The sequence below is a fragment of the Tamandua tetradactyla genome, chromosome 13, assembly GCF_023851605.1.
Source record: "Tamandua tetradactyla isolate mTamTet1 chromosome 13, mTamTet1.pri, whole genome shotgun sequence".
NCBI classification, from domain to species: Eukaryota; Metazoa; Chordata; class Mammalia; order Pilosa; family Myrmecophagidae; genus Tamandua; species Tamandua tetradactyla.
The window spans coordinates 49,638,768-49,663,720 of record NC_135339.1 but is presented as its reverse complement, the minus strand read 5'-3'; the positions used below and the strand labels follow the sequence as shown (position 1 = coordinate 49,663,720).

The 24,953-nt window shown below is 40.5% G+C and overlaps 1 protein-coding gene and 1 non-coding gene across 2 annotated transcripts; one reads left to right on the top strand and one right to left on the bottom strand.

Annotated features, from left to right (window-relative positions):
* Nucleotides 1–8,826: 8,826 nt before the first annotated feature.
* On the bottom strand, nucleotides 8,827–19,357 carry LOC143653955 (interferon-induced protein with tetratricopeptide repeats 3-like). Its single transcript, XM_077125368.1, is given in 3 exon segments — nucleotides 8,827–9,422; nucleotides 9,424–10,858; nucleotides 19,138–19,357. Coding segments are annotated over 3 exon segments (1,488 nt in total). The 5' UTR covers nucleotides 19,143–19,357; the 3' UTR covers nucleotides 8,827–9,374.
* On the top strand, nucleotides 11,773–11,879 carry LOC143654729 (U6 spliceosomal RNA). The gene has a single exon (XR_013161920.1). It is a non-coding gene; the product is annotated as a U6 spliceosomal RNA (small nuclear RNA).
* Nucleotides 19,358–24,953: the final 5,596 nt, after the last annotated feature.

The following is a 24,953-nucleotide window of genomic DNA, read 5'->3' as shown; positions in this document are numbered from 1 at the left end:
AAGTACTTAACTTTCTTCATACTTAACGGGTAACCATTTGGGGGTAAACAAGCATTCTCTTCCTCCCAGACTGTTCCAAACAAAGCAGATAACAATCTCCTCAATTTCCTGTTGCCACCCTAATGCCAGCTGCTCCCAACAAATTCTGCAGGTCTTGTTTTAACCCTTGGTTCCTACACCCAAGGGGACTTTGCAAATACTTTTTTTTCACTGTTCAAATCCTTCTGGGATTTATCGAGGCATCACTCTGGACAAACCCACAAAATCTCATACCCTACTCAAGGTTCCATGTTCTTATACAACCCCCTATTTAAAATTGCACTCTCTTCTTCCTGAGCTCATGTTTCTTGGCTCTTACTGCCATCTGACATTCTATAGGCTGTATTTCTTGGCCCTACTTCCTGTCCCACTCCCTGGGAGAACATCAACCCCAGGAGCAGCGGGGAATCTTCTGTTTTCCTCCCTGTTGTGTCCCTAGGGCCCAGAAAAGAGTCTAGCGCAGGAAGTGTTCATTAATTCAATCCATTGAATGGTGACAACCCTATCTGTGGCTTGTTGGGAGAACTTTTTAAATATATAGCTTTATCGAGGTGGGATTTACCTAACAGAATTCACCCACTGTGAGTGTGCGATTCGATGATTTTAAGTAAATTTACACAGTTGCACAGCTATTGTCACCCCCAGCTTCAGGCAACTGCTGATCTGCTTTCTGTCTCTATAATTTTGCCTTTTCTAGAAATTTCACATACATGAAACCATACAACATGTGGCATTTTTTGTCTGGCTTCCTTGACTCAGTATAATATATTTTTTTAAATATAATTTTAAGAAATCTTCACACACATTCAGTCCATCCATTGTATACAATCAGTGGCTTACAAGGTCATCACATAGTTGGTGTCTTCTTCACCATGATCATTTTCAGAACGTTTGCATCACTCCGGAAAGAGAAATAAAAAGAAAAGGAAAAAACTCATATATCCCATACCCCTAACCCTTCCCTCTCGTTGACCACCAGTATTTCAGTCTGCCCAATTTATTTTTCACTCCTTATCCCCTATTATTTATTTATTTTGTCCTTATTTTTTTTTTTTTACTCATCTGTCCATATTCTGAATAAAGGCTTCCCCTCTTTTTAGTTTATAGCATAGTTTAGAAAAGAAGCTTTATATTTGGCTACAGTGAGTTTCAGTAGAGACCAAATGAGATTTCTGCTGGTGGGGGTGGTAGAATTTAAAAGAGAATTATTTAAAATATTAACCTCCTTCCAAGAAGATGTGTTATGAGGAAGAAGTTCCTGATAGTTCTGTGCATAACATAATTTGCAAAAGCCCTTCATGGATTTGTTCTGATATAAGACCATAAAGGCTATATGTAAGGAATTTTTTGCCACTTTCCCTCCCCCTTACAAAAGAGATTTAATTGTAAGATAGAGTTATAGTTGTTTTCTTTGTGGGCCAATGTTGACTGTCCTCCAGGTGAAATTGTGGCCAGGCAGTGTGCTGTAGAAAATATAGGAGGCACTACCCATTTTTAAGGAAGAGAGATAAAAAGGCAAATTTTCATACCAGTGCTCAGCATGCCAGGTCACTGGCCTGTTGTTCCAAGCACTGATCCCTTGGGTGCACGGGATTAGCCTCCCTATGCCCCAGCACCACTGGCGTCCTTGAAGACTCAGGAGATGTATGGCCTGGTACCATCCCAAAGTTGCTGAGCCAACCCACTCATCTTCCTGGGTGTCTGTCCTCTTACGTTCTCTTATATGAACTTTAGAGAGGGGATCTCCTAGGTGCCAGCCCTAGGTGTTGCCATGATCAAGCTAGAAGCAAGAACATGCAGCAAGGAAATTAGGCTCTTTTAAGAACATGGTTTAGTATTCTTTTCAGGCAATCACAGGGGTCTAGGTATGTACACATTGTACAACAGGGCCAGGATTGAGACTTCTTCCATCCCTTATAGTGCAAGTTTTTCCAAGAAAGTGAATGCATATGCAACAGCTTATTCTCCCCAGCCAACGATTTTTTTTTCCTGCACTGGGTGACACCTTCAAGAGTGTTAATAACAGAATATGCTGGGCCTAGAGACATAATAACAGATGAAGAGATGGAAAGACCCAAAGAGAAGAGTAGCCAGGGCTTTTGTTTACCCTGCAAATCTCATTCTGACTTTCAGGGGGAGACACTCCCATTGGAAAGTACCTAATTTCCATGGGCCTAAACCAGAGGTGACCACCTAGCGTATTAAACACCCTTGTTTGGTGTAAGAATTATTGGCCAGAATCTTGTCTTTCGAAAGATGGAATGACTCAGAAGGCATAGAAAGCCAGACAGAGGAGAAAGGAGTTTCTCATGGAGTAAGGGAAAAGGATCTCTGTGGGGGAGATGAAAAGAGTGACAGATTCAGCAAGAGGAAGGGTCTGGGTCCTCAGACAGGAGGAAAAGAGGGAGTGTGAGGAAGTCTCAGAGAGCCAAGGGGCAGGGGAAGAGACTTGATTTGGCTTCCATTGTACTACTGCATGACACAGGGAAAAGCTCCACTCAGGTCCCAAAGGACAGTACACTGGCCGCCTTGAGCCTTCTTGCATCTACATGGTGTGAATATAGGGCTCCAGCCACCTCCAAGGAGGGAGCGGGTGGCTCAGGGTGAACCAAGTTTATGTTCTGGGGGAGCCACATTGGAGTCCCTAGATTCCTACAGAGGAGTGAAAATGAGGACATAGGAGAGCATAGCAACGAACCAAGTGAGAAACAAAAGCAACAGCACATGGCCAAGCATTCCAGTACTCACCAGACCAGACAGAGAGAAGTGCCTCCTGGCTGGCTTGCCAAAATATATTGGTGGATTTTGGCTTCCAGGTTCTTGGCTATGCTGTGAGAAATAATTCAAGGGCATGGCACAGATACAGCAAGAAGGCAGGCAATGTATTAGATACACATGTAAAAGAGCATGTGGCCAACTCTCACAAAGTGATAGTGGTAAGAAGCCCCCAACACTGGGACCTTCTGCTTTTATTGCTTTGCTTTACTTACTTCCCTCCCCCTTCCTTATTTGAGATCCTTCCTCCCATCTCTGTAGGGCAGTGTCTGGTGGTAGAAAGTGCATTTGGGTAGGTCAGTTGATCCCATACTTCTTCATAGATGGCTCACTCAGATGGAGTTCATTTCGCTCTGAATGGGTCAGCTGCCCCCCAGTGTTGTCCATAAGTGGGTAGCCCCCAGACAGGGAATCTGTGCCAGATATTGGCCCTCCTGACCTTGATTAACCATACTTGTTGAAGGTCTCCTTCATGGTTTTGTGTTTTCTTTTTTTTCTCCCCTCTCTCCTTGTTCTAGTCTGCTTCACTCAGAAGCTGATAATTTTCCAGCCTGATGTGTCTAGTTTAAAGTGGGTCAGTTATGACTGATAAGACAAAAAAGCCTTGCTTGTCCCTTGGACTTGGAACATGACAGTATCTTTCTACTTTGCTACTGCTGAAGTTGCTGGGTTTTTTGTTTTTTTTTTTTTTTTTTGGAATTCAAGATTCAGAGATCCTAAGTGGCTGGTCTTGACTAAGCTGGAACCTGACACTGTCTACTGTTTCAGGCTTAGCTTGTGCTGTGCTGAGTTAGAAAACAAGTACAGGCTCTAGGAACAGAATTTAGACTCTGAGACCTTTAGAAATTTAGCACACCCCTCTGTGGGTCCTCAGATTATCAAACTATAAACATATGTCTTTCTGTTTAAGTTGTCTAGAAATGTTTTTTCTGTGAAAATTCTCCTGTCCCTCTTGCACACAGCCCTTCCCATTGAAAGGTCTGGGTTTCAGTGGGAGTAATTGAAAAAATGTAATTATGACTGCTGAATGGGACACACTGATTTTGTAACAATGAAGAAAAATAAAAAATCTGGCACCTGGGTATGTATGGGAGAGAAGGAAGGACATTAATGATTTTTGAACTATTCCTGGAAGCTTTTCCTTCTTTCTGGAGGAAAACTCCCCATTCTGCCTTTCTGAGCTGTAGCCATTGCTTTGATTTCAAATTGCTGAATCTCAGATCACCTGACAACATTGACTATGAGACAGCAGTGGGGAGGGGGCAGGGAGGGCCACACCTAAGATTTCCACCCAGAAAACTTACAGATGTCCACACTCATGAGGCAGATAAACTGGTTAACTGACTGAATCTGAAACCAAGGACTTGGTTGGATTTTTTGGCTAGACTGGAAACCCTAGTAAAGGAGACCACATTAAGGGTCCTGTTCACCTGTACTGTGTGGCATAACTTAATTTTAAACTCTTTGTTGGGGGGGTACCATGTGTATCTTCTGGGGCTGTTCTTCTTGTGCATGTGCCCTCATTATCACGGTGCTACCTTAGCCCTGGAGGCTTTTAGGACAGCTGCAGTTTATTGGCCAGAGTTGTATTGTACCACCAGGTAGAAAGGTTAATAATGAAGCTTAAAAAGGAAGTTTCTGGCTTTCTAATATAGACCTTTATGGCTGATGGGATTTGTTTGAACTGGCTAAATCCGGGATCCCTGAAGATATAACTGACATCAATTCTGCAGAGTTGACCTCACTCTTCTTTGTGGGATGCTACTGTGCTGACTGTGTCCTTTCCTTGGTGGGTCCTAGTTCAGAATATTATTTCTGGTATATTTCCGAGTAAGTCAGGAGAGAGCAAGGAGGCAGGGCATCAAATCCCTTCTGTTTATTATCTCAGTTTGGAGTCAGAGTCTCCCCCATCATAATCATGAGGAATTTGAGTGAGTTTGGGGAACCATTAAGTGGAATTTGTCAGGGAATCTAGGAAACTGAGAATTCTACTAGAGACTACGGTGACCCCTCTTCTCTGTGGGATATTCAGCAAAGAGGACTGCAACAAAGGGAAGTCACTTTATATCAGACTCTGGTTGACTGGAGATTGGGTTGCAGGGTGAATTATTTTATCATGAACAAAGGTAGAATTGGGGAATGTTATGCATTGAATCCTTAGCTACAAAAAAGGACATTAACGAGACAATTGGTAAAATTCAAATACAGTCTGTAGACTAGTTGAAATATTTTATCAATCTTAGTTTCCTAGTTTTAAGAATCATACTCTGGTTATGTAACATATTAACATTAGGGGAAGATGGATAAAGGGTCTCTAAAAACTCCATGCACCATTTTTTGTAACTTTATTGTAAGTCTAAACGTATTTAAATAAAACGGTTAAATCAAATTCCTAGGCTGACAGTTATTTTCTCTTGGCCCTTAGAGACTATTTTTCCACTGTATTTGCCTTTGGGGCAAACAGGAAGATCTTAAAAGACACTACTATATGCTTAGATGTAGGCACTTACTTGGGTGATCTTTTTTGGAATTCATGAATTTGAGTATTAGCATTCTTCTTTTGTTCTGGAAATTTCAGTAACTGTCTCTTCAAATATTGTGTCTCCTCCATTCTCTGTCCTTCTGGAACACTAATTACATGTATGTTAGACTCTCTCATTCTGTCTTCTATGTCTATGAACATCTCTCTCTTTCCAATTTCCCATCTCTTTGTCTCTCTGTACTTCGTTCTGAATAATTTCTGCAGAAATACCTTCCAGTTCAATAAATGCCTCTTCAGACATTTATAACCTACTTTTCAAACTATCTTTTGAGTTTCTAATTTCGATTATTTTATTTTATTTTTTAATTCTACTTGGGCGTTCTACAAATCTACTTGTCAATCTTAATGGTCTCTTTCTCCTTTGTTACAATTTAAATTCTCTTTATAGTAGTTGAAATATACTGAACCTTATTTTATATTGTTATTTTATAGTCTGCATCCAATAGTGTCAGTATCTGAAGTTTTTGCTGCTTAGATTTCATAATTTATATTTATGCTTAACTCTTGCACATTGTAGCTTATTTATGGGTTGTGTATATTCATTGATTTTGTATCGTGACCTCATGTTCCTTGGAACTTTATCCTGGGAATTCTTTGGGCTCTATGTAAAAAGTGTTTTCTTCAGAGAGGTACTTTTATATTTTTTATTTTGTTATGTGCTTGGTACCACTACCAATCCAGAACTGCTTTAAACCAAATTTTCAACTTGAGATTTTGTTTTAGGCCAAATATATAGTGAGAATTTTAGTCCCAAACAATCGTACATGCCCATTTATGATTAGGAATTATCTAGGAAGACTTTTCCTTTTTTTCTGCTATGTATCTAGGGCAAACGTAAAAAAAGGCAAGGATATCACCATCATCTAGTTCTGCAAAGTGTTTGTTTTCCTAGTTCATTTTCTGAATGGGTCCAGGTTTTATGTGGGTTCAATAATATAACCCACCATGCTCAGACCTCAGGATTTGTCCTCTGTCTCCTTTACAGTGGTCTGCTAAATCACATGATCTAGGCCACCGGCAAGTGACCTATATCACTAGAGCAGATGGGCACATGCATACTCCTGTGGATTCTTACTTTTTTGCCATTTCTAGATTTCCTGGAATTCTCCTCTTGTCTCCCAATGCAGCTGTGCATTTATAGAGACGTTTTGCATGTAAACCACTATTATTCACTGTGTTATGCCAGAAAGTTTTTTTTTCTATGTTCATTTGGTCCATCATAGACTGCAGAGGAAAATCTAAATATAGATTGTAGAAAAAAAATCTCAAAATCCAGGAGACCATTCTTGAGTCTCCTTGAGTTTAGAAGACCCAGTTGTCCAGGCCTGATTTTTATCTGAACAAAATGTGTCTCATTGTATTAGATACCAGCAACTTTGAAGGGCTGTTGCAGTCCCAGATAGACATAATTCTGTATTTCTTTGCATGTGGCTTGAGGAACATTATGATTCCCAGGTCCTGTGAGTTTGCTAGATCTGGACCAATTTAAATATATGACATCAGATTAAAGAACACAGTGGGAAGGAGGAGTGAAAAGGAAAGTCAGAATGGTCAGAGCCACACACAGTGTCAATGTTAAGGGGTGGAGTAAATGGAGTAAGTGATAAGGAATGATGGAATAATCCAAGTTAGGGCTTGAGCTGCTCTTAAAGACGAACCTGAAGACTCTGGCTTGAGCCTACAGGCTCAGCATATGCAACATCAGCATGCACAGAAATGCAGGGGATCAGGGAGCTTTGGATTCAGATTCCAGATATACCTGTTTTTTTAGCTGTAGGCCATGGGCTAGTTACTAAACATTTCTGAGCCTTATATATAACTTACTTCACTAGGTAAGTTAGCACAGACTCTGGAACATGGCTCAGAGGCTAAAACATGAACCTGCTATTGTTTTATTGTTATGGTTTTATAGCTCTGGACACTTAATGTTTTATCTCCCCAGCACTTTCTTTTGGTCTTCAGAGATGTTTTCTTGGAGGAGGAGATCCCTGAGCTGAAGATACTGGCAGAGTCATAGACTAATGGAGACAATGCATTTCTTTATTCATCAAATGTTTTTTGAGAGCCTATTTCATTTCAGGAACTACCTGATTGGACATACAGCTATGAGCAAAACAGGGAGGAGCTGATGTGCTATAGGGGTGGAGTCTGTAGTTTTCCCTTGGAGATTAACCTCCCCCAATTGTCTTCTTTGTGGACAGACCTGGAATTTGCTAAGCCATACTGTGTGACCACCAGTCAAGACTAATCTACAGACACTGATGCCAGCCTGAGTAAAGTGGCTATAATCTAAGTCCATGATCTTCTAACTAGGAAGATCTAAGTTCTTACCAGGTTATGGATTGGATCGGGCTGGGTCCATCCACAAGTATGAAAAAGGAGCAGATGACTGAAAATCAGTGATTTATGTGATTCCCTTTGAGTCACCAGAGGCAGAGACATGTGAGATTAGGACCACACACCAGAAGGTGTAGGTTGTAAATATCTACCTAGACAAGGATAGATTGTAAGTGCACAGATATTTTTTCAATAAAATTGACCAGGCAACAAAAACAAGTCTTTAACTCCGTAAAAATGTGTTTTGCATATAGACAGGCAGTTCTTTACCTGCTTAAGAGCTGCAGAACTTTTTGAGGGGAAGAGGTAGCCAATCTGTCCTGTTGCCAGTCAGATTCCTGCTCCCTATGACTCCTCAGCCAGGACCTCAACATTGGTTTCCATAATAGCATCCCCTAGAGCAGCTCAGCCAACCCCTCTGGAACTGGCCATAAAGGACATGCTGTTCCAGGCCAAGGCTGGCCAAGAATCTGGAATTCACTGCTAGGCACCTGGTGGGTCTCCCAACCTTACTGGAGCCTGCATCCTCTTCATGAAGAAAGAGTCAAATTTCTAACTCTCCACTCAGAAACTAGAATGCCAATCTCTTTATCTTGTCTAAGGTCTGGCATCATAGAGGTATAAAACATTTTCCCTCTGTACCTAAACAATCAGAAAAGCACGTCTTGTAGTGGGTTGAGTAGAGGTTGAAAAGAGCATGGAAAACAGGGCTTTCTGCACAGCTTGGTTGCACAGTGCAAATAACACTTGTGAGTTTCCCTGGCTGGGATAGGAACACTTGAATGTTTTCATTTACCTTAGAGGGTGAAGATCTTTGTCTCTACAGCTAGCCTCCCACTGGTAACCCACACAGTCTGTCAGGTAGACATTTGCCCAGGTATTCCCAGGTGCCCCCCAACTCTGGTCAACAGCAGCTGCTGCTAACTGGGCATTGGGCTCAGCTTAGGCTACTGAGCTGGAGTGTGGATCATGGTTCCCACAGTCCAAGGTGGACTGGCTCCAGGGTGAGAGTGCTGGCTCCAAGGGAGGAGCTAAAATGGATGTGTTGAGAATAGCATGTGATGTCTGTAGCAAGAACCCACAGTCCCTAGCAGGAGAAACTTTGTGAATTAAAATTACTATCTTAATAATACACACAAACCACACAGTTACTTGTATTCTGAGCTGAAAATTTTAACTTTATTGTAGCATTACTAAAAAGAATACATTTTTTAAATAGTATTACTATCATGAGAATATGTAACTACTATGTCTAAAGCCAGGGCAAAGCATAAGGAATATTCTGTGCTAGTCTTCCATGCTGCATGGAAATGGGATCAAGGGAGTAATACTGAAGACTCTTTTCTTAGGCAATCACTATTTCTGACCTTTGGCATGAAGGGCAAAATGGAGGTTATCTGGTGAACTGAGGGCAAACAATGAACTAATTAGCATCATGTAGGTCTGTAGCTCTTTCTATTGGCCATTACAAGACCTGATGCCTGGATAACCAAGGGTAGCTGGTATGTCCAGGAGAGACAGAATATGAGAAAATAGCTATTTAAAAATGTACCTTGAAGCAACAAGCAAGACCATCCTGCTCAGCAACTCCAGGTTGGGGTCACCTGCCTTCCCATTCATCTCCCCCTGATGGCCGCTGCCCCAGCTTCCTGTCACTCTGTTCTTTTCTCCTCCCTCTGCTTTAGCTCCTGTCTATGCTCTCTGGAAGTGGGGCTGCATGTGCCATGGCCCATTTCCTCACTGCCCTCTTCAAGATCAGAGTTTGGCAGGAACAAGCTGCCTATGCCTGAAGGGACATTTCTTAGCAGGTGGCCCAGCGCCTTCTCATAACATTGTGCTGCTTGTGGCAGATCTCCATCCATCTTGTGAATTAATCCTTGGAGATACCACGCATTTGGTGCATTTTGTGAAAACTGATTTGCAACTATGTTCTGCAGTTGGTGTTTCATCTTTTCCCTCTCTACTGATTGTTTGCTTATCTTCAAACCCTGTAAATAATGTTGGACAGCAGTGTCTTCAGATTTCATGTGATATTCCTGAAAGTTGCCATAGCGCTGATGGAGTTGTTGCCTTTCAGCATCAGTGAGCGCCTTACTGAATGCCTGCTGATAATATTCTTCTGCTTCTTTGTACAGACCTTTTTGTGCTAGGAGTCCAGCGAGGTCAGAGTATGCGTTAGGTATATTTACTCCATTCTTAAGAGCTTTCTTCAAATACTGAATAGCATGTTCCCTTTGTTCTTCAATCTTCTCTCTCTTCTCACGAGATGACAAGTCTTCTTTATTCTGTGTTTGCTTGATTTTTGCCCTATAGCAGCAACCGATCTGATGACAGAGGTAGCCATTGTTGGCTAGGGACTCTGATGCACTTTCAAACAGTTCAATAGCTCTGTCTAGGTCTCCCTTTTTTCTGTAAAATTTGGCTGCACTACGAAGGACATCTGTTTGGCCATGAGCTTTCTCCAGGGCCATTTTAATCAACTTTTCCCCTTCATCTTCTTTATTCATCTTCTGCAGTTTCAGGGCCAAGAGGACTTTAATGTACTGGTTGTTAGGATTCAGCTCAATGGCCTGCCTCAGAGGATCTACAGGAAACTGCTTCTGTGGTTTGTCTTCTAGACGGTACATTGCAATTGCCAATCCAGAAGAGAATTCTGCGTTGTTGGGTTTCCCTTCCAGAGCCTTCTCAAAACACACCTTAGCCCTTTCATTATGCTTGCCTCCACACTTTAACCGTGTCCACCCTTCTTCACCATCCAGCTCAGGACACTCAATACTGTAAGGGTTTGAAAATGTCTTGCAGACTTGTTTCACCTTGTCTATGTACTCTTTTGCTTTTGTGAATCTGCCCATGTGATAGTTTACCCAGGCATAGTTTCCCCAGGTGACCAGACTTCTGATTTCTGTTTGGTCAGTATGCTCTTCTTTGATTAACTTCTCAGCTTCCTGTAAACTTTTCAATGCTGCCTCATTTTGACCATTCAGGTGTTTTATGTAGGCCAGCAAGTTGTACATTGTAGCTTTGAACTCAGTGTTTAAAAACTCAATCTGGTTACACACTCTGTCTTCTAGATCATGGGAGATACCTTCTTCCTTGAATAAGTTCCATGTGAAATGACATTTCAGCTGTGGGAGGATTTTCTCCAGGGAATTCTTGGTGATTTCACTGTGGAGAAAGTAAACATGGTCACTATGACGTACACTTGCCAAACCTTGTACCCCTAAGTCTTCTTAGACAGAAAAGGGGTGGTGCTTTCCTTTTGCTTCCTAGATTCACTTTTACATAGCTGTGGTCTGTACAGGGACCCATAAAGCCCATCCATTACACTGTTTAAATGGATACTCAGGAGATGGGGTAAGATGGGTAAGAGGAAGGTACCTGCAGTGAGAGGAACAGGAATCTTTCTAGTCCTGCTCAACTACTGAGTCATGTCTCAGTCCTCATTTATTCTGGGTAAGGTTTGTTTAAGTCATCCACTGATCTTTTATGGGTTGCCTCTCTGGGCCAGCCTGTTGCTTGGATAGATATTTGGGATACTAAAAAAGAATAAAGCTTTTTCTGGCCCTTTTTGCCCGCTAGGAGTTCACAGTCTTGTTAGAAGGAGCCATGTAAGGAAAGGATAACACAGAGATGTTTGCCAACATGCTACACAATTTTGTCTTTTTCCCTTCATCTTCTCTACCTCCCTCCAGTCACACACAGTCCCTTGAAGGCTTGGCTTGAATCTGATTGAAACAGTTCTCTCTACCACACAGATGGGATCCCCACAGAGAATTAATTTGTTTCACAAAACAAAAAAGACAAATTTGTATTTTGTAAGTGGAAGATACCAAGGGAGAGCACTTGCCTTATTTAGTTAAATAAGTTATATAAATTCTTAAAAAGTGTTTTCATGTCTCCATTTGTCTGGGACTTGGGATAAATTTTTCTTAGCCTAAGTTTTTCCCCACCTCTTCTCATCCAGTAGAGCCTTAGCACCATAGATCAGAAAGAACTTCCAGAAAATCATAAAACCCAATGTTTTACATGTTTTTTGGATTTCGCAGACTCAAACAATTTGTTTTTTAAATTATGAAGCAGTGCTTGCTTTGGCAGCACATATACTGAAATTGGAATGATACAGAGAAGATTAGCATGGCCCCTGTGCAAGGATGACATGCAAATTTGTGAAGTGTTCCATATTTAAAAATAAAATAAAAGAAAAAATTGTGAAGCAAATAGAGTTGCCAACTTATTTGGCACTACGATGTCACATGGGGAGTAAATCTATCCAAAAGACACCAACGATCTATTCTTGCTAATATTTTATTAAAGAGAAAGAAAAAGAATAAGAAAGGAAGCATTTGATTACCACTGAAGTAAGAAAGCTATAATCTCAGATTTAAATGGAATATATTTGGCTCTATGAGGACCACCAACTTTAGCTGCAAAGACGAGTAAACACTTTCCCATGGACTAGCATTGGTCCATATACCACTGCTGCAAATGCTCTCATCTACCTCCTGTCTCTCTCCAGCAATGCTCACCTTAAACATTTATGCATGATATGATTGCATGTGAAATGCTTAAGAGTGAGAGATGCAGAATCAACCCAAGGCAATGGGAGAGAGGAGAAGGAAGTTGCCTCCTATGTCCAGTTATCCTCTTTATGTGTGTGTCTCTTTACATGGCAGTTTTTTCCTTCTCCTGGTACCTGGTTACTGTCCCACAGTATAATATGTTCCCTTTCATTCTAGGGTCTTCAATTTGGCTTCTCCCGGGACTGCCAACTCCCCTGTATGAAGCACTGATGTAGGTCAAAATTCAAATTAGCAATTAGTAAAAAATAAAAATTAAAAGTAAGTGATAGGTTCTCGCCCGCCATGTCAGAGACCTGGTTTGATTCCTGGTGCCTGCCCATGCAAAAAAAAAAAAAAAAAAGTTAAATGATAGGGCAGTGCAACGGTAGCTCAGTAGCATAATTCTCCCACATATGGGAGACCCAGGTTCGATTCCTGGAGCCTGCACATGCCACAAAAAAAAAAAAAAAAAAAAGTAAATGATATCATATTTATTCCTGAGTTTTAACTATTATTTCTAAATTCTGAGATGCTGTGTTCTTTATGTATAACCTAGTAGTTCCCTGGAATTTTAGGTATCTGCGTGACAACTGAGACTCAGAATTAGAGTTTTGCAGCTCTGAAAGTAAGCATAACTCCATACAGCAACTGTTAAAGTAGGTGAAAAAGCAATCAGACTTCAATTAGAGACATGAATGAATGAAGTGGATCCGGTTAGGGTTAAGGTAACTGAAAATACAGAGTAGATGATGTTGTCTGTATTTTAATACTCCACCTTCTTTGTAAGACCAAAGGAAGAGATGTCTATTTTGCCCAAAATTTAAATTTTCTGTAGCACATTATCCAATTTAACCTCTATGATCAGTGTATTTAAACAATCTAATTATGTGGAGCCTAGAATAGGGATGAGATCCTGTTACTCTGTACAGGTTAATGTAATACCCTGATACATTCCTGAATATTTTGGGTAGAAAATATAAAAGTATTGCAAAGTCTCTTTGAGGGACTGGAGAAAAAAAAAAGAGTAAGTTATAAAAGTCACAGAGCAAATCTGTTTATTACTGTTATGGAAGTAAAATATACTAAAGGCATTGGAACATAATGTTGCTGATGGCCAAATTAGGAAGTTGAGAGAGAGAGAAAGGAAAAGGTGTTTACGATTAACAGAATTGATTTATAGGTATATATAGGTGCCTGAAGATAATAGCTGAACACTCTAAGGATTGGTGGAGAGGATCCAAATAACTTCCAAGTAGACCTGTAGAATGACAGGTTTCCTTGGATGTTTCTCTTCAACAAAACCAGAAAACACTTTACAGGTTTGATAACAATCTCTCTCTCTCTCTCTTTGTTTTTGTTTTTTATTTTTTAGTCTTTGACATTCAATGAACCAGAGGTCTCATATTCCAATCCTATCAAATATAGGAGATATCAATTTCTTGAGAATATATGGGACAAGTAAGTGTATAGGCTCACTCAATATTCCTGAACATGCCAGAGAGCCCTGAGAATGAACTCTTGTGACATTCCATTCATATCACCACTTTATCAATGCCAGAGCTGGCCATGCTAAGAAATTTAGTATCACTCTGAAAAGTATATTCAGGAGGATAGCCACCTGCGTATGTGGTTCCATGATTATAAAACCTATTGAAAATTGGAATTCAGGACTGTTGATTTTTCTTAAGCCTTCTTCCCTAAGGTCTCCAATTAAGAAAAATAATGTTATTTGTTACCTGACCTGTCCTTGAAGATTTGGGACAAAGTATTTTGGACGGGGAGCCCTGAGAGTAGATAAGAAGAAATATGAATTTCATAGCCAAAGTTAAGGAGGTTTCCGTTAAAATATTATTACCTTTTAAAAATGAATACTCCACTTCCCAAGGTTTCCTTCCTTACTAATTTATCTTATATGTTTTTGAAAGTTGATCTAAATACTCTTGTTAATGTAAATAAATTAACAATAATAAAGTCCAGATATTTAAAGGAAGGGTAAGCAAGCTTGACTGGCAGGCAGGATCATGCCTGCAGTAACTGATAAAAAGAATGTCTAGATTCAGGCAAAACATGGCAGGCAGAGAGCCCTCCCTAACTGGAGATTCTGTATCTCGAAGGAGACCTTGGGGAGCTGGGATTCCCTCAGGTCCAGGAAGAGAATTCCCATGTCCTCAGGCTGAAGCCATGAGTTTTCGCTGCCCTGCTCCAAACAAACATAAAACCAGCATTAATAGACCTTTGAGAAATTCTCAAAATCAACCTACTTACAGCATTCCACTTCTCCTGCTTACCTACCTGGCTGTTGATAGCCTTCTGGCACTACCTACAGACCCCAGTGTAGGTCCTTCCAGGGCCTAGTTAAAGCCATGACATCTACTAGCGCAGAAACTTGAACATTTTAGAGCATCCCTGTTGAAATGGTAAGAGTGGAGGCTACCAGGGAAACATCTGAAGTAAGGAACTTTCCAGGCCCGTGCTTCTCAAATTTTAATATGCACATGGACCAGATCACTGGGGATCTTATTAAAATGCAGGTCTGTATTCAGTAGTTCTAAGAGGGGGGCTGAGCTAGTGCCTTTCCGACAACTCCCAGGTGATGATGGTCCTTGGCCCACATTGAGTAGCAAAGCTCTAGGAAATCTTCACTTTTGAGCAATGATTTCCAATGGCCACTTTCCCATCCTTAAAACACTGCTTAAACAGACAAGTCTTGCTCTGTGTGAACACCCTTTCCATCCACCCCAGCCCCACCCACACTTGGCCTTCGCTACTCACATGTGTATGCATGCAATGTAGGAAACATCGTATGCACTTAAGGAAGAGGGAATTTGGAGGTGGACATCCATTTCTATAAGCCAGCAGTTCTCAAACTTTATTGTGCATATGAAGTACCATGTCTTCTTTATATATTATTTTCCTCTGGGCCTTATTTTAGATCTCAGGATTTTAGAAATCTGGATTTTGATACAGAGGCCAGTAATCTGCATTCTAAAGAGGACTTGGGTTGCTTCTGATACAGAGCACCTGCAGAAAATAGTTTGGGAGAAATCTGCACTTTCTTTGCTGTTCGTACTTCACATGTGAGATGAGAAGGTCAGTAAGAAGACTTCTCAGATAGACACATGCCCCAATCCTGAAAGAGCAAATTCCCAAGTAAAAGTGACCTCATCATGAATTGGAATTTTGCAGTGCTGAATTAAACATTAATACATTTGCTGAGATTTAGTCCTTTCAAATATAAGAAACAGAAGCAGAACCAGGGCCTCCAGTGACTTTCCTCCAGGCCCCAGCCTTCACTGACTAGACTTTGCCTGAGAAGAACTGAGCATGCTCTCCCTCTCAGCTCTCTCACAAGCTCCTGTCCTCCCCAGCTCCCAGCATGTTTAATCTGTAAACAAACACTGAATCAGCATGATCTGGGGACTTTGTATTCAAGAATAACATTTGTGAGAAATTCTCAACTTCCTATTAGAGAAGCAGGGAATCTTTACCTCATGATGGCTATTTCTCTGCAGTTCTGAAAAGCTGGTGTCCAGGCTGATTTTATTTTCAGAAATCTGCTTGTCTATCACAAGCAAATGCTGAAGGAGGCTATATAATGGAGGTTTCCACTCAAGAGTTAGCACCCTTAGGTTTGTGCTTTTATGAAAGTGAAAAGGAGAATGAAAATGATGCAGTACACTCAAGATTCCTGTTGAGGGAAACACACTGCATGTGTGAGAGCTGACCTCACTCTCAGCTGGGCTTATTATATTGGAGAGATTCTGAAAATGTAGTTTATGAGATTTAAAAGGGCATAGATTACAGGGTCCTACTCCCAGAGATCCTGATGCAGTCAATCTGAACTGGGCTCAGAAATTGCACTTTTACAAGCACCATGGAAATTCTGTGGTAAGAGGCTCTGTAACACACTTCGAGAAGCATTGTTCATGAGTTTTATTTTCCTTTTTAATCTTCAATCAAGCTTTTAGTGAAAAGATCATAAAATAACAGTTTCTCATCACTGTATATTAAAACTGCAAGCTTATGAATGGAGAGATCAGTCGTCAGTGAATTGTTTCTCTATGACACTTGAGGAGCTGCTGTGCAGCTCTGACCTGAATTTATTCAAACTCTTGAGGGAAATGAACTCAAGCTGATGAATGACAGTGGTGGTGGCCAGTAGAGGAGTGCTGTCCTGGGTGTCCCCTACCCTTTCTCGGAAGGACAGAAAGTAGGGTAGGACATGAGCCCTCTCCAGTTCCAATCAAACAAAATAGCTTTAATCCCATCCCTCCTTCTCCCCCTCGAGGTATTTGCAAATGGGTCAGTGCCCAACTTGGGGTCCCCCACAGGAATGAGGAGAGCAAGTATGGGTGGGAATACAGAGAGGTTCCCCTCAGCACCTGGCCCCATGGGACTGACTAAGTGGAGGTGGGGAGCCTTGGGAACCCCTCCCTACCCCAAATGAGGTCTGTTATGCAGCATTTTGGAGGTCAGTAAATTACAGCAATAAATAACAAGGTGAGATAGGAAGAGAGGTTCATGGTAGAAGATCAAGTGGGGTGACCGAAGCTGGGGGATCTGGAAAGGGGGTCCTGAGCATTTTCAATCCTCACAGTTCACTCCCTCCTTCTCCCAATTTGGAATGTCAGACCAAAGCTCTGGTTGGCCCCTCCCCACCACTTCACTCCTGGCATCAGATTCACAGGTTCAGTTTAGGTTGAGTCACATCTGCCCCAACATATCACAAGGTATTTTGGAAAGTGGTTTTCCCAGTTTCTCATGGGAGGTAATGCACTCTGAAAATAGGGAGCCAGAAGATCTAGACATATTTCTTTGAACAGTTCTGGGATATTTCTTGAGTCATATCTCTAAAGCCTGTATTTCCTTACCCTTAAAATGGCCAGGAATGAATTTTCTTTTTCTCTTCATCTAAATTGTAGGAAACTGTGCCCTAGGGAGAGCAGCCTCTCACCTTCTTCTAAGGTGTGACTCAGGGCAAAAAAGGTGGGTCACCATCAGAGAGTGGTCTTCCTTTCCAAATAGAGACACTGACAGCCTAGTCCTTCCAGTCCCAGGTCCCTCCCTCCACCATGAGCATAATTAAAAACAGTAAGATACCTCACCCTTATGGACTTTGTGCACAGAGGCAGAAGATGCTCGGCACTCTAGTTAGGTACCTGAATAAATGACCCCCTCTGACACTTGCTTGCTATGTGACCTCAAGTAAACTTGGTCTTCCAAGCCCAATTTTGCTCATCTAGAAAATGAAGTTAATAATAGAAATAATCATTCATACTTTCTAGAGCTATCGGGTGAATGATATGAGATAATAGGTGAAAATCACTTAATAGAGTACACTACCAACAATGGAGCACATGGAAACTGTTACCACTGTGATCATGGGTATATTAGTTATAATTTTAAGTGAGTTTGTGAGTGTGTGGAGGGAGCAACACAGTTTCTCAGTGTATGGAGCAGAGAAGGATACCCATCAGCCTGTAGGTAGCAGGAATTTCCCCAGATGCTTTCCTCCTTCTGGAATTTTTAGCACTGCTGAGCAAGAGCAGTCCAACCTGCCACATCTCTGTACCCTCTGGAAATAGTGGCACCTTGATGTGAGCCATCAAGTATATAGTCCAGAGAGATCCTCTCAGGCCTTCTCAGAACAGGCTCTGGGCACACCCAAACATAGGCTATTGCAAAGCCTCCCAGGCAGGCAGACTACCAAGGCTCTGGGTAAGGCTTTCTGGTCAACCCCACTCTGACACACAATCACTTCAGGACTCATGATATAGAAAATGGTAACCTGGGGCACTTGGCAGTGAATTCCTTTTACCTATCCCAATACTTACTCAAAAATGCCCTGCAGAGTAAGTGGGAGCCCTTTGGGGCTGAGGATTAGGTGGCCAGTCCTCCTTTTACCCTTCCAGTGTCATCAGATCCTCCCTCCCCAGGAATTAGTCCCACAGTGAGTATTTGGTGGGGAAGCCATTCTTATCTCTCGGCTCTCCGTTTTCTGAGACTCTATCCAGTGGCAGAATTCTAGCATTTTTAAAAGCCAAGTTTTGTGAGATTATATACAATAAAGTGCATCCACTTAAACTAAGTTTGAAGAGTATTGACAACTGTAAATATCCATATAACCATCACCACCATCTCCCTATGGATGATTTCTATCACCCTAGATGGTTCCCTTCTACACCTCTCTAGTCAAACCCCACCTCAACACTGTCCCCAGACAACCACTCTTCTGCTTTCTATCACAAGAGTAGATCTATAGATCAGTATGTTTTTTTTCCTGCTGCTGGCCAGCTCTCACCACAGCAATCACAATAACTGTAAGCTTTGGGTTTAATTTTCATATAGGAATAGAAAAAAATGGCCATCTATAAGAATGCCCCTCTGTTCTTCCACTTTTCACCTTGAAATGATCAAATGTTTCAGGGCAGAATTCTCCTCAACACGGATTGGATTTGCAGTACTGATTCCATCTTTATTATTATGTGCTTAAAATAAACACTTCCTTTGTAAATTACAAGGAAAAATGTGCCCAACTTGGTCCCTTCAAATAAAAAGATGACGACAGCCACCACAGAGCTCATATAATTCCCTTAGGTCCAGCTTTCAATGAACAAACTTTATGCCTGGGTTTAACCACTCCTGCCAAGCCTCCTTTACATCTGAGATCCCAACTCCATCCAGTGAACAGTTCTAGAAGCTTAGGGAACTTGAGAGTATATGCCAGAAAGAACCACAGAAATAAAAAATGCCCAAACGGATACGTATATATTTAGAAGATAAGCTACAGGACAACTCAGGAACTTGGCTGCACCAGCAGAAAGAAGCTCAGCTTTGCAATTTGCATTCATACACCAGAGTGGTTATACACTCTTTTTCACTTACCTCATGATTGCAGTCTGTTTCTCAGTTCTGAAAAGCTGGAGTCCAGGCTGATTTGCTCTTCAGAAATACTCCTGGTATCCTCAAGAGAATGCTCAAGTGAGTACTATATAGCGGAGGTGGGATGTGTCATCTTTAGAAACTGGAAACTGAAACCTTAAAAATCATCAGCTGGCACTTCTGAGTCTGAGTCATTGCGTTTGTGAAAAGGAAGTAGAAACTGCAAAGTGAAACTGATTTAAAATCATTAGGATTCCTACTGAATAGGAAAAGGAAACTTAAGATTGAGATCTGTGATGACTCAGCCAAAGTACATTGTTCAGAAATATGATTCAAAAACTGCAGGTAGAGACAATGTTAGAGTACTCCCAGAAATCTGATTGTAAATTTAGGATGAGGCCAAGGACTGCATTTTAAAATAAAATCTCTAAGAGATTCTGATGTTGATATTTCTGGGATCACATGATGTTGAAAGGCTGTTTCAGAAATATCTTGTAAAAAGTAGTTTTTTTCCCAGTTAGTTTACTTGTGGAAAATGATTTGCATTAGGAAACCAGGATTTAGTTCTCTGTGTTCATTCTTTAGCTCTAGGATTTTCCATGAATCAAATCACTGAGCCTAAATTTCCCTTTTTCTCCACTCTAAATATAGGAAACAAAGTCCTGGAGTGACCTTAGAACTGTATTTAGCTCTCTGAGGTCTAAAGTAATCATTTAGTTTTCCAAAGTTGGAAAATGGGGAACAGTAGAACATCCAGTTTTGTTTAATGGATGATTGGATGATTACCTTATACCATTATCTTATACCATTACCTTATACCAAGCTTGCTAGAGCAAGAGAGAAATAATGTATTGATGCTTTAAGCATTGAAGCGATGATGTTACCCTGGATGATTTTTTTTTCATTTGTGTAATACTTCCCAGTTTTGATTTATATATTCCCCAAACTTCAGGAGTATAGTTCTCATGGCTGCTTTGATGATGAAAGAATTGAGGTTGAAACAATCTCCCGTGTATCAGACTGCTTTTAGTCATAGTATTTCCAACAACAGAATTTACTTAAGATACTTCAAGTTCTTGGATTTTTGTTATGTCCCTGTAACTCTGAAAGTCTGTAATTCTGATTGGTTGTCCTTACTTGATTTATCCTGGGAATCATAAAGTAACATACCTTTATAAAATGTGCAGATACTCGTGAGCTTTCTAGCACTGTCCTTAGGACAGGGACAAAGAAGCCCTGCTCTTGGTGTTCACTGTAATAGTCTCCACATATCATGAACTCAAGCAAAACAAAATTTTTAAAGAACACATGGCACCTCTGTGGTTCAGAATTCGTTGCTTAAACCTGACACAGAAAGAATTGGAACCTTAAATATCCAGCCCAGGAAGATCTCCTCTCTCTGTCTTGCTTTCTTTTTGCAGAACTAAATGAAATTGTATTGTGAAAGTTTGTGGGTGTGGGGACTATGAAGTGTTCAGAAGTGTTTAGGTCAGCAAGAAGGTGATTTAACTAAATGTTCATAGCCTTCCTCTCCTTTAGTCCGAATGCAATAGATTCTTGCATAAGGAAGAATCACTTCCAAGTAGCACCAACTGACTCCAGGGGTACTCATGAATTAGCACAGCATTTGCAACAGTTGCATGTGGTGCCTAAACATTCTGCATGATTAAGAAATTAACTTAACTTTTAAACTTATACACGTATAGATTTAGACTTGTATATTGACTCATGTTTTCTTCTGCATATTTCCTTTGTATCATTTTGCTGATGAATGATTCCTAGGAATGGCTATTTAAATATAAAATCAGATGAGGCCATATTTTTATACTTATAACTCTACTCAGAAAATAGAATACAGAATTTCATCAACATATCTGTAAGGGCAAAAGCTATGATAGTAATGAAAATGCTTATCATAAATGATAAGACTACAACACAATGAAAACAAACTTGAAGATAAACAAAACTTCCTTTATGTATTTTGGAACAAGAGTACTTATTTCCTTTTGAAAAACAGCTTTACGGAGATATAATTCACATATCACACAATTCATCCATTTAAAGTATACAATTAAATGGTTTTCAGACACAGGGTACCCCAGTCTGGACTGGCTAGACTGTCTGCAAGACTCCGCTGCGGTGAGCTCCCCGAGGGGCGCGCGTTTCCCGGGCCGCGGCGGCTGGCGGCCGGAGCCCCTCCCTCCCTCCTTCCCGGACGGGCTGAGTCTCAAAGAGGCAAGTTTCCCAAGCCGGGGCGGCCGGCGCCCCTCTTTCTCGGGCAGCTTCCCGGACCGGCTACGAGTCTCGAATCAGCGGGCTCCCCAAGCCGCGGCGGCCGGCGCCCCTCCCCCACAGGCTGCTGCCCGGAGGGAGAGGAGGGAGTTTCCGACAGTGGCAGGGACTGGGTCTAACCAAACACCTATAGTGGCATTAATAAAGGAGCCACAACATCTTTTGCTGGTGGGACCCGCCGACAGACAAGCGCCACCTACTGGGCAGGATAAAAAATGGTTTTCAGGATATTCAGAGAGTATTCCAACCATCACCACAATCAATTTTGAACTTTCTCCTTCCCCGCAAAGAAATTTTGCACCCCTCAGCTGTTACTGCCTCAATCCCCACTCTTGCCCCCAGCCCTGGGCAAGAACCAATCAATCTACTTTCTGTTTCTATGGATATGCCTATTCTGGACAATCCATTTAATAAATGGAATCACACAATATTGCTCCTTTGTGACTGGCTTCTTTCATGTAGTATAGTGTTTTCAATTCCACCTATATTTTAGCACGCATCAATGTATGTCTTTTTATTAGCAAATAATATTCAATTGTGTGGATATACCACACAGTTAATCAGTTGATGGATCCACTTTTTGGCTAATATGAATAATGTTGCAATAAACACTCATGTACAAGTTTTGTATAGACGTGTTTTCATTTCTCTTGGGTGTATACCTAGGACTGGCACTCTTGTGTATAACAGTTTGTAGAACTGCCAGACTATTTTCCAAAGCAGCTACATCATTTTACATTGAGTGCATATTCTTGAAGCTTTCTGATCTGAGGTCCCAGGAGGTGAGTTACTGTGAGGGAGGAGATTGTAAGAAGTAAAATGTGCTGCCGTGATCCTGACCAAAGGACAGACTGAAAAACAGAGCTAGAATGACTTGGATGCAGTTCAGTCTATATCTTGCTACACTGGTTGGTTACCAAGATGGGTTTGAGCTGAGAGCTTCTGAGAAATGTAGGATCTCAGGCCCCAAATCAAACCTACTGAATCACAATATGCATTTTAACAAGAGTCGCAGGTGATTAATTGTATATTAAAGTAGGTTCTACACATTAAAAATTTGGAAAACATTGGTCTTGTCAGGACGTAAAATATTCTATAGGTTGCTACTATTTAAGAGTAATTGCTGGATTACATACAGAATTGGGCGCCAGTGAGATTGGTTGACTTCTTAGAGTTTATTCTAGGGGTGCAAGCCATTTCCTCTGTCAGTCATTTCCTCCCTCCTCATATACCCCTTTCCTAGACAACCTGCCCACACTCCTTTCTCAGAAGCCTGCACTTATAGCCCCTGTTGTGTTTGGCATCTAATGTCATTATCTTGGTCACACTGGATTCTATCAGGGATGAGTATTTGACTTGAAATGAACCAAACAGGTTCTTTCTATGGAATGTCTGTTCAGAGGAGAGTGATTCTAGAACGTCTTACCTGAATTATTGAGTTAAGAGAATTGATCATGTATTTTGGGACAGATATTTTCTACTGTGTACACAGAGATGCAAAGTAAGCTCTAGAAAAAGAAGCTTGATAGACTTGGAAAAAAGAAGTCCAGGGGCAAGAGAGATGTGGAAGGGTGGAAGGGGAGAAAGGGAGAATGGGAGAAAAAGAAAGAGAGGAGGTGAGTGCAGAAAGGGTTTCAGTCATATGAATTCCACACTTAAAATTTTTATTTACCTGTGATTCCTGTGGCCTAATGCCTTCTTTGGGGAAATATGGTTAGAGGCATCCTACTGGCAACAATTACGGCTGGATGACATTCAGTATTGGTGAAGATGCTGGAAATAGAATTTCTCATATTTCCAGCCTATTCTGGCAAAAATGGGAATTTAACACCTAGAAAAATTGACTCTATTCCATTAACTAAAAGCTTTACTCATTATTTAAAATGTTTTCCATATTTTAAAATATTAAGTTTGCTTAATTGACATTTAGAAAATGTTCTCTGTAGCTTTATAAATATCTTTTCAAAGGCTGATTTATGTAACAGTATATTTTGTTTCACTGAGCACAAAAATGTACATGCAAGTTTGTTTTTTTTTCATGCAATACTTCATAACCAATTAGTAAGTTCAATTTGAAAATGGGAAGAAGGAAAGTTTGTGCTCAGTGACTTACACCTCTTACATCACATGTCTCTGATTTTTAATATTTGTAATTCAAAAAAGAAGAACATAAGTAAGCTCATTTCTCTGGGAGAGCTAATATGTCAGAAAGATAGCAGAAAGCCTTCTGAATACTTTTCATTCAATTATTTCAGTTAACACTTTAGGACAATCTCCAGCACCCTAGAAAGATTTCAGGAATTTCCAGGTTTAGGATGGAATTTACTTTTCCTTTTAAATATATTTTTTTTAATTAGAGAAGTTGTAGGGTTACATAAAAATCATACAGAAAATAGAGCACCCCCCCATTATTAACACTTTGTATTCATGTGCAGCTTTGTTAAAATTGATGAAAGAATATTATAATTGTACTATTGACTATGGTCCATAGTTTACATGAAACTACACTATGTGTGCTGTACAATACTGTGGTTTTTAAAAAATGTGTATTCTAGAAACATATGTACAACCTGCTATTCCCCCTTTTAGCCACATCCAAATATATAATTCAATGCTGATAGTTGCAGTCACAGTGTTGTGCTACCGTTACTGCCATCCACTACCAAAACTTTTCTGCCAGTCCAACCAGGCACTCTGTACCAGTTAAGTTTTAATTCCACATACTCTACCTTCACATTGGCCCCTAGTAGCCTATATCTAGTTTCTGACACTGTGAATTTGCTTATTTGCATGATTTCATATCAATTTGATCATATTATATTTGTCCTGGTGTCCCTGGCTTATTTTACTCAACATGATGTCTTCAAGGCTCATCCATGTTGTCCCATGCATCAGAACTTCATTTCTTTTAATGGCTGAATAATATTCCATTGTATGTATATATAACATTTTGTTTATCCATTCTTCTGTTGAGCATTTGGGTTTGCTTCCATCTTTTGCCTATTATGAAAAATACCACTATGAGCATTGGTGTGCAAATGTCTGTTCGAGTCCCTGCTTTCAATTCTTTTAGGTATATACCTGTGTAGTGGGATTGCAAGGTAATATGATAATTCTATACTTATCTTTCTGAGGAACAATCAAACTGTCTTCCATAGTGGCTGTACATCTCACCAACAATCCCTGTTTCTCCATATCTTCTCCATCAATTGTTCTTTTTCGTCTTTCTTTCTTTCTTTTGTTAAATAGTAACCATTCTAGAAGGTATGAATTCATATCTCACCATGCTTTGATTTGTACTTCCCTAATGGCTAATGATGTGAAGCATCTTCTCCTATACTTCTTGGCATTTTTATATCTTTGGAGAAATGTCTTTTCCCCATTTTTTAGTTGGGTTGTTTGTCTTTTACTTGTTGAGTTGTTAGGATTTCTTTATATATTCTTGATATTAAGCTCTTATCAGATATATTGTTTTCAAATATTTTCTCTCATTCTCTAGGTTATCTTTGACTTTCTTTTTTTTTTTT